At 35.3% G+C, this 10,495-nt stretch overlaps 1 protein-coding gene across 2 annotated transcripts; it reads right to left on the bottom strand.

The window, feature by feature from the left end:
* Window positions 1-5,469: 5,469 nt before the first annotated feature.
* On the bottom strand, window positions 5,470-7,630 carry LOC135615637 (transcription factor bHLH30-like). 2 transcript variants are annotated; one of them, XM_065114439.1, is made up of 3 exons: window positions 7,127-7,630; window positions 6,778-7,028; window positions 5,470-6,127 (listed from the first exon to the last, which is right to left on the bottom strand). In XM_065114439.1, the coding sequence occupies exons 1-3, from the start codon at window positions 7,290-7,292 to the stop codon at window positions 5,669-5,671; spliced, it is 876 nt and encodes a 291-aa protein (XP_064970511.1). In that variant the 5' UTR covers window positions 7,293-7,630; the 3' UTR covers window positions 5,470-5,668. The 2 variants fall into 2 exon arrangements, with proteins under 2 accessions (XP_064970511.1, XP_064970510.1); XM_065114438.1 differs by having other exon boundaries at window positions 6,778-7,630.
* Between the last annotated feature and the right edge of the window lie 2,865 nt (window positions 7,631-10,495).

Below are 10,495 nucleotides of genomic sequence, written 5' to 3'. Positions count from 1 at the left end.
GAGAATGATGGTAGTGCTAACGTAGATGCAAAGTGGTGCCACTCTACTTTGCATCGGCGTTGACACATGCAGAGTGGCACTCATCATTCTTTCTCCTTTCCCTAATCCCTCATCTTTCTTTCCTCTTCCTTGATCTCTCATTCTGCTTTCCCCTTTCATCACTCTGCATATGCATCGACGCTAATATAAATATAGGACAATGTAGAGCAGAAGGTGACGCAGATGCCGACACTCTGTATTTACGTTGGCATCACTCTGCATCTATATCGGTGCGACCATCATCCTCATCCTCTTCCTCTACTCACAAGAAGCCGTAAAAGTCTCTTATGCTATACCTCAAGGACTCCACCCCATTCATCTCCAAGGACATTCTCGAGATCCAACACCACTATCCTCAAGCTGTCGCCATTGTCATGATCGCCATTGCCACGATCGCCACCCCTGCTTTAGTCATCGCCCCTGCCTCACTTATCAATGTTTAGAACCATATCGATAAGACCGATCACCGTGTCATTCTTGTTGACCACCACCATAACAATCACCTATGGTTCTAGTAACACCACCGTTTGCTACCACCATAATAATCGATTAAAAAGTTTTAATTAGGACATAACAAAAAAAATATACTTAGGACACTAGAATTATCTTTTCATCTATCATTTTCGTGATACATGCTGTCACATGTTGTATCTTTCGTTGGTAAAACCAATAGTGTTAGGATAACAAGATTAAATATTTCACTTTCATAATTATAGAGATTTCGATATAAATTTTTTAAGTGGAATGATCGAGTGATCTAATTACATGGGATAATCAAATTAACTGATTTGGGTCAATGTATCGAAGCTTTACTTTTAATTTTTTTTAAATTTTATATTAATATTTTAATTATAAATAATTTAATTTTATTTAAATTTAAAGGTAAAAATTCTACTTTATTTTATTGGCATTAGGATTGAGATTCTATTTTATTGGCATTATGATTTTAAAATTCCCTGAAATGTTTGTGAATTGAATTCAAAACTGTATTTCCTCTTCTTAGTGTCTTATTAATGGAACTTCTCCATTTTCCTGGGGACAACGAGGATTTAGGCAAGGAAACTGTTTTCACTTTTTTTTTTCGCCACCCAATTGCTTACTTTTCTCTTAAATAATACATGTTTTCAGAAAAATATCTCACTTTTTTCCTTTATGCGAACTTTTAAAAACTATCATTTATTCTATGCTGGTGACACGATCTTTGTTAGAGTAAATCTTAGATCATGTGAGAATGTTAGGAATTTCAAGTTTTTTTTAGAGTATTTCCCATATGAAGGTCAAATCTCCTCAAATCATATATTATCTTTCACTAGCCATCATAACATTTGTAATTTTTTTGGCATTAAGAAGGATAAATTTTCTTTGGAGATTTGGAATCTGGCTAATTTATCATAAATATATTTATCATTAGTCTTTTATTATATGATGCTTCTCATGATCGTTTTTTTGTGGGGGTGCTCCTTTTTTTTTTTTTTTTTTGTAGTTTGGACTCAATATGTTTTTTTTTTTTATGTTAACAACATTAGGACCAAAGTATAATTCATGATTCAATTTTTTTTTATTGAATTTATATGATCTAATTCGGATCAAAGTTTCAAAACCCTTATCCAACTTTTCCCCTCTACTTATGTCTTCGTCTCCTCGTTTTACTCTATAGGTACTTGCTTTAAACCATATAATATCTTTTTTAATTTATATATTTTATTTTTAAATTATTTTAGCATAAATTCAAGAGGTTGTTCACCATACATTTCTTCTCATAGCTCATCATTTGAAAAATATTGATTTCAATTATTTTGAGCTATAAGAGAAAGTAGTAACATCGTTGTTTCTTATCTAGAAACTAATAGAAACCCTTCATCGTAATCTATCTCCTAATTCTGTTTGTATTGATTTGTAGCTACCATATGTACTTTCCAATAGGATTATCGTAATTTTATTTTGTATAACATAGACTTTTGCTTTAGAAATAAATTAACTAAATACTACATTTAACTCTTTTCGATAGAATCAACATTCACTTGTATAGTTTTTTTCTATTTTACACCATTTGATGCCTTCTAGAAGGTGACAAGATCATCGTTAAAAGATTAGTAATAATAAAGATTCACTTGCAAAGCAAACTACGTATTATCATCTTCTTATGTATTTATAAAATAATAAAGATTAGTAATATAAAGTTTAGAGACGTTAAAGATTCTTCTTTAAATTGATGGGCCTAAAGAATCTTTAGTTGGATAAGAAGATTCTTCTAATGTACTTAATTCTCAGGTAATTGTTTTATTGTAACTTCATTATATACACCTGTTAAGTCAATTGGAATAAATTTACCTACATGAAAGTTTTTTCTTGATTATAATCTTTTCAGCAATAAAATTATAAAGATTTTAAGTCTTTAAAATCTATCTATAACTATAAAAAAAAAAGATTTTACCTTATCATTCAGATTCTTTATTTTTCTCATCTAGACTATGAGCATAAACAACATAATAGAAAACTCTAAGATGACTCACATCAAGCTTATAATCATTTTATAATTTTTCATATGTCATATTTATACTTTTTGAGAAATATAGATTTAAAATATATACAACTTCAGTCCAAAAATTCTTAGAGTGATTTCCAAATCATGTTCATTGTTGTTCTATTTTGCCTCTTAGCAACACTATTATATTGTAGAGTATATGTTATAGCCAATTGTCTCTTAATTCCATAATTTTCACAAAATTTATTAAAATTATTAGAAGTAAATTTACCACCCATATTCCCAAAATATTAATTTAACACTCACTTTCTTTTTCAACCATAGATTTAAATCTTTGAAAAATATGAAAAGCTTTAGAGTTTTTCTTAAAAAATAAATCTAAGTTTTTCTATTGAAATCATCAATTAAAGTGAAAACAAATTTTTTTTTTTTTATTATCAAGTGTAAAACTTCTAGTAACTTTCTAGCTCTTTTGTATCTGTTTTTAAGAAAGGACTTATGATATTATTTTCTTATAATAGATTTGTCACATGCTTTATGAGAGTAAGTAATAGGGAAACATGTAACCATATTTTTCTAATGCAATATTTTTAATTTATAAAAATATAAATGATCAAAACGCAAATGCTATAATCAAGAATCTTAATTACTAAACTCAAACATGAAGAATAGGTATCTTTCTATTGTCTTTAATATCAATTATAGAATTATTATCAAATTTTACTTTTGAAATAAATAATTTATTTAACTCAAGAAGAGGCTTTTATTTTCAGTCATGTAATTACTAGCTTCAATATTTAAGAACTATCGAAATTTTTTTCTATTGTATCACAAGCCCATAAAAGATTTGCATGTACCTCCTCCTTTTTCCTATCATGTTCTTGAGCGAAAGGATTCTTTAATACATTCATAATCAAAATAATTATTATTATTATAATTACAATATTGAATTTGATACTTATCTAAGTTGCGATAACCACGTCGTCTTCTTCTATATCCATAGCCTATAAACTCAACCATGTCCTCTATTGGTTTTTCGATTTTTATCATCTTCTTGATTTTTATTAATGTTTCTCCCTCTACCTTAATTGATACCCTTATCTTTGCCTTACCTCTCCCTCTTCTATACAATTTGTATAGGATAGTATTATTTAATGCTTTTTACCGTAAGAGTTGCTCAAGTTGTATGTTTTTATTTATTCTTTGTTTATGGATCATCAAAGACCTTATCAATTAATTGATGTCATCTTTTCAAAATCTTTGAACTCCTCGAATCAAAATCTTTCAAAATCAATTAATAGATGTTAGTAATTTAAGAATCTTTTTCATAATTTTAATATAATTAACCTCTTCATCATTGGTTTTCGTATGATTTGTGATGGCCAATGTACAAGAAAAATAATCTGATATAGATTTACTTTAGTTCATCCTTAACACTTTCAAATTATGATATGAGTGCCTAAGGCATGTTTTCTTATCTTAGTTATATCTTCATAAATCTTCCAAAGAATGAATGAACCTAAGTATCATATGAAGTCTGGGTTGTAATGATCTTTTAGGTTTCAATGCTTAATGAATAGGGTTAAGAGCTTTTGATAATCAATATTTTATCTCCATCTTCCAATCTAAATTAAAAAGTTCTTTTTTATTAGGCTCTATAAAAACTCTTAATAATAATATCTTTTATATTTGAAAAATTCTTTCATCTGAATTCTCTAATGATCATAATTTTTTACTGCTGAAACATAAAACTTAGACTGAATGAAGTCACATCAACGATCTGAATTTGTTCCACATCGAAATTGCAGGAACTATTGCAAGAACTTTTCTCTCTCTATAGAATCTCGTTTTAGTTTTCTCTCTCTATTAATTTCTCTATCTTCAATTTTTCTCTCTTTGAATTTTTACTCTATAGTTTCTTTAAGATTTTCTCTCTAAAACAACCCTTATTTCTCTCTCTAATCAAACCTATATCTCTTTCTTACAATCTTATTTCTCTCTCTCTCTCTCTCTCTAACAGGACCTTTAACAAGATTACAATACTGTGTTAGATTTCAGACCAACAAAATAAAAAAAGAGTTGATAGAGAGAAGAAGATAGAAAAGAAGAGAACTTTACCACTCAAAAACACCGAAACTCAAAGAGACTCTCTCTCTCTCTCTCTCTCTCTCTCTCTCTCTCTCTCTCTCTCTCAGTCACTCTTCTCTCTGCTTAATTCACTAACATAAGATCCTATTTATAATAAGCCTATACTAATAATATCCTACTTCTATTATTCAAATATAAAGTTCTTATTCTACTCAACTTCTGAAATTAAATGACACCTCTAACAGTATGGTTTATTTATTTATTCCTTGGGTTTAATTCTCGGTTAGCTTCCCATAAGCTAACCTGTTGGTCTTGTAAATGGTCACTCAAGTTATATGTTTCATTTGTAGCATGATATATATGTTGCATATATGTAATATCAACATTACATGAATTAATAAAATGATGTTGATGGAAAAATTCCTCTACTATGAACTTTTAGAGCAAATATATTTTCTAAAATCAACACCGCCTTGTTGATTATAATTATGTTTATAATCATTTCAATTTCCATATATAGAAGAAATATTAAAGTCCATATTAGATATCTGTGTGCATAACTTGTATTTAACAACTAAGCATGAGATTATATATGAATCATATAAACAGTACATGACAGTGGTCAAGTTAAACAAGAATCAATGCTCTCAGCTAAATCAAGGAAGTAAAATAATGAATATATGCATGAACGAATGGCACAAATTTTTGTATCATTTGGAATGAAACATTATCCGAAGATGTAAAATTAATCCAAACCTTAGTTTCCACTACATTGCAACAGCTGTTGTCGAACCCAACTCATCTATGGAAGATTCTTCTTCCTCATGCAGCATATATATAGCAGGAATCCACACGTAGATATCAAAGCAAGATCACCTGCAACTCTTGGGAGGCACAGCATAGATCATACCCTTTATTATACATCCAAACCTTATCGAGCACGGCTTTCACCCATACTCGCGTCCTGTGAGGGCGAATCCCATAACACAAGCAAACCCTTAACACCAAGTACGAGCCTTAAACTTCTACGACGTAGGTGCATGCCTTAAGCTCGAGTTAAATGGAGCTGTGTTCGATTATGGTAGGGAAACTGGCCGTCCGCTGTCGTTTCGTTCCACCAGCTGAGGGATCGTGCTTCGCCGTCTGCTCCACGACGGCCTTTAGGGCTTCCTGGATGGCTGTTACCAACCGCTGATGGTCGTCATCGCCCGAGTTTTGTTCCTCGGAGATGGCAAGGACGTTCTTTACGCGGCCGCCGACCGTGGTGATCTCCGCCTTGAGGACGCGAAGCCGCAGCGCTTTGAGGGCATTGATGAGGTCCGGAAGCAGGTCGGGTCGGTCTTCGCAACACAACGATGCTCTGACGATGAACTTGCCATCTTCGTCGCATGTGGAGTCGACGGTGAGTTCGTCGACTTCGGTAGGCAGCGGGCTTTCTTCGGTGATCTCCGTCGTCTGCCGCTTCAGCTCCTTCACATGCTGGATGACCTCCGCTAGCAATGATGCCTTATCCGTCTGACATAATGAGAGAGAGAAAGTTTGGACAAAAAAGCACATAAGAAGGTCCCGAGGAAGACGCAGATGCGAGCTCGATCGAGTAAAGATCTTGAAAACGGAACAAAGAGTGAAAGCACAAAGAAGAAGAAGAAGAAGATATGCTTGTTCTTGTCTGCTGTGTGTCTTTCTGGTTTGACTTGCGAGGTGAAGTTGTGACCTAAGACGCACGCGTGCGTGTTCCTACTCTGCATTAGGTGGTGCGAATGCCAAACTTAGGTAAGAAGATAAAGATGACGATGCTGCTATTAGTGCGGCTTTTTATCAGTCTTCTTATTGGCTCCTGACAGGAGTGCGCATGTTTGTCTTTCTTAGTATTACGCCGTGCACTTCACCGGCCGGAAGTGGCAGCAGTGGCTGCAGCAGGGATTTCAATGCAAGCTTTTTGGTCAATCTTATCCCTAGCTCGGGTTTTCTCATTCACTTTAGGTTCTAGTTTGCTGTCTCCCACTGTAGCTTGTGAAAATGAGAAAAAACTCTGATCATTAATCTGCAAGTCTTTCTAGCTAGCCAGTTAAAGATTTGTCATCAGCAGACACAGACATAGATTTATCATCACAACCATGCAGTTTAAACGTCAGATCTCGAAGAAGGGAGGTTTAATCAAATACCTTGGTGGTGTTTGGGAGCATGCTCCGCAACTTGGCAAGATGGCCATTGATGCGCTCGCGGCGCCTGCGCTCGGCCTCGCTGTGGCTCTTGGACGCAGCTAAGGCCTTGGCATCCATGATTTCCTGGGCAGTCAACCTCCCTAACTCTGCATGAATGGTCCCAAAGAGAGAGGAAGAAGCCGAACCTTGTGCTCGCAGAAATCTATTCAAGCCCAAACCGCTACCAGCTTCCGTTGATCCTGCTGGCGAATCTACCGCTCCATCATAAGGAAATTGCAAGCCCGTCAAGGTCTTGTTATCGTACAAATCCCCGTAGAGGGGAGGAGCAAAGGGAGGGAGTGCAGGGTACATGAATAGCTGCTGATCTTGCCAAGAACTGGTTTCAGCGAACTGAGGGTGAGCTGGGCTGATAGAATGAATCGAAGTAAGACACCATGGTAGGGCAGGGTTAACAGCATCAGCAGCACTTGCATCTCCTCCCGAGAAGAAGCATCCTTCACCTCCTCCGTAGCCATGAACCATGTGGTATGGAACTTCTATTTGATTCTCCATCAACTCTCCGTCTCAGCTCTCTCTATATATCTATCTATGTCTTGATCACTCACTACCTGAAAGTTAGCTTTCTGGGCTCGACGGTCACAACCCCTTGCCTTTCTCCTCCCCTCCCCCTTTTAAATCCTTTTCCGGATTAACTTTACCTTGACCTTCGCATGGTACGATGCCATCTCTTGTGATTCCTTTCTGGCATATACTATAAGCTTTTCTCCTTCTAGAGTAAACCTGCAACCCCCCTGTTGGGTATATAATGACACTGCTCTGCGACTGACTTCCTGGGGGGACAAGGGAGAAAAAGAGGAGCTGCGGCGACGGAATGCAACCGACCAGGCCTGATGTGATTAAAAAGATGGCAGCCATAAAGAATTGGAACTACCAGGGAATGTAGCGTACAATAAAAGGCCTACTGGCTCAGTCAAGCCCCACGTTCTGTCTACCTCCCCCTGCTGCTTTACTTTCCCAGTTCCACGCCTACCTCCCCCAAAACCACGAAATGATTGTGTTCTGGCGCGCACTTCTCTCTCTCTCTCTCTCTCTCTCTGAGTTTCGTATCTGATCACCATTGTTTTCTTAGCTGATCACCGTTGTTGCATCCGTCAAGTGGTCTAAGCATCAGAAGGGCAAGCGAAGGATGCGTTGCCTTGAAACCATAGCGCATGTGCCCTCGATTTGGTCCCAGTTGCTTTGCTTTTTGTACGCAGTCTGCCTTTGCTAATGCTCGTCTATTATATGTTAAAGGTACAAAATGATGCATCCACCGCAACGCGGGGAGCACCACCACCGCCACCGACCGGTAAGAAGATGGTAGGGACAAGACAAATGATGATGTCAAAGCCACGCGCGCGTGACGTGGTCTTTAAGGGACATCGATTCGGCTCGGCAGGGTTCAGAATTGCTCGACTGACTCACATAATTCTGTCAATTCAGTGACTTTAAGAACTCGCCTAGCAGTCAATCTAATGATCTTAAATGCTCGGGTTGGCAGCCGATATGGTTTCATATCTTGGCACTCGAGATATGAAATGATGTGAACTATTCCATCTCATTCTTATGAATACGAAGAATACAAATGTTTCCATATCTCTCGATATGAAATGTGTTCTCCGTGCAAATTTTAAGGTAATATATGCTGCGAATACTCCTATGCTTTGCCCTCGTATCCTAACTCAATCGAAGTTCTAATTATGATAATTAAAGCATTAACTAAGTCATCTTCGTCCGATATGTCTATTATTCTTTCGACGAATTCTTAACGAACTTTCGGTGAACTCTTAGCAAGCTTTTAACGAACTCCTAATGAATTCTTGGCGAACACCCGATGAAATCTCAATGAACTCACAACGAATTCTTGGCAAGCTCCCGATGAACTCTTGGTGAGCTTCTGACACATCGTCTGAATCTTCAACGTATCGTCCGATCTTTGACTCCAGTACATCATCTGCTTTATGTCTTATTTATTATCGTAGTTGATTGACCATTGACTCCTCCAACAATTAATAAATACTTGTCCAAGTTATATATCTAATTTTTTTTCGCTAATCCAAATCCCCCTAATTGAAGAACCTCTTCCAAATTGATTCCACCCATTAAAGTAATTTATAGGTTGTATTAAATTGTTTCTCCCCGAAAAACTTGAAGAATAAATAATATAAATTAACATAATTATTAGAACCGGACCACACCGGTTGGTCCGACCATAAAAGCCCAATTGAACCGTCTAACACGGTTGGTTCTTTGATGAACCAACCGGCCCTTCTTTAATATATCCAAAAGACGATAATATCACTGCTTTATGAATGAAATTGAATTATAGTAAGGGGTATTTCAGGAATATTAGCATCAGAGAAAGCCTACATTGTCATGCCACTTTAATCATGGAGAAATAGGAGAAGGAATTAAAGAGGAACGGGAGATGGAGGGGAGGAAGACGAAGAGTAAGGAAATAGGACAAAGAAGAAGAGTATATGGAAAAGAAGAATAATAGAGAAGCTAAAAGAGAAGACAGTGGAGGCGATAAGAGCAAAAGAAATATTAAGGGAGAAGAACAGAAAGAAGCGGAAGAGGAGAGAAATGAGATGAATGAAGAAGAAAACAATCCCATGCGGCTGCAATCATGCCTACTCCGATCTTCAAGAAAGAGAAGGATGGGAGGGAAAGTAGAGTGGAAGAAGAACAAGAGGACATGAAAAAGTAAAAAGAAGATGGACGGAAGGAGGAGGGGAAGAAAATAAAAGAAAAACAAAAAGAACATAATGAGAAGAAGAAGAAAAAGCGATGCGAGCAATGAATGAAACGTGGAGAAAACAGTAGAAGGAAGAGAAGAATAGAGAGGAGGGAAAGTGATGAGGGAAAAATAATGAAAATAATTCAAAAAAAATAATAAATAATAAATAATAAATACTATAATAATAATAATAATAATAATTATTATTATTATTATTTTTTTTTTTTGAGTTGACAAATTGACCTGTCAGTTTGACTAATGACCCAATGAACTCGGTATGGTCAATGACTGTTTCCATTAGGATAACTATGTAAATGTTGCTTCATCCTTCTTAGGCTACCATTCAATTACATGGAGAATGCTGCTTTGGTCATCTTCTATCATTTGCTGCAGAATATTCTGATGATTCAACATATGCTGAATTTGCTCCTTTTTTTTTCTTTTAAGTTCTGGAAAATAAGAAGTATTGTACTTTTGAGAACAATGGTAAATAGTTGTGTTCACCTCAGCAAGCAACTTGCAAGTCTTAGAAAATTTGTGAATAACTACTACACTATATGTGATCCCACAATGCTCATTTATGAATCATTTGAATGGGAAAAAAAAAGATTCTTTTTTAGATAGAATTATTTATAATTTCACTAATTATGGATAGTGGAAGAGTATTATTTGACATTGCTTATGATTTTTCCCTTTGTACTAAAGGGTTTTTCATGTATTATTCTATTGTTTGATTTGTTTGAATGTTGATTTACACACAAAGGGCAAAAAAAATCCAGATGTTGGACATTTTTGTGTATTCATGTATTTTTATATCAAAGCCTTAGTTTTCTGATCGACATTTATATGTAAATTAAATGGAGGATTTAAGTTACACTATATTTAAATTAAAAAATAATAAATTTATTTAAAAATTAAGGATGGAAGACATCTTATTTT

This window comes from Musa acuminata, chromosome BXJ2-6, assembly GCF_036884655.1.
Source record: "Musa acuminata AAA Group cultivar baxijiao chromosome BXJ2-6, Cavendish_Baxijiao_AAA, whole genome shotgun sequence".
Lineage (NCBI taxonomy): Eukaryota > Viridiplantae > Streptophyta > Magnoliopsida > Zingiberales > Musaceae > Musa > Musa acuminata.
Note: the sequence above shows the minus strand (reverse complement) of the source record. Positions and strands in the feature narration are given on the sequence as shown.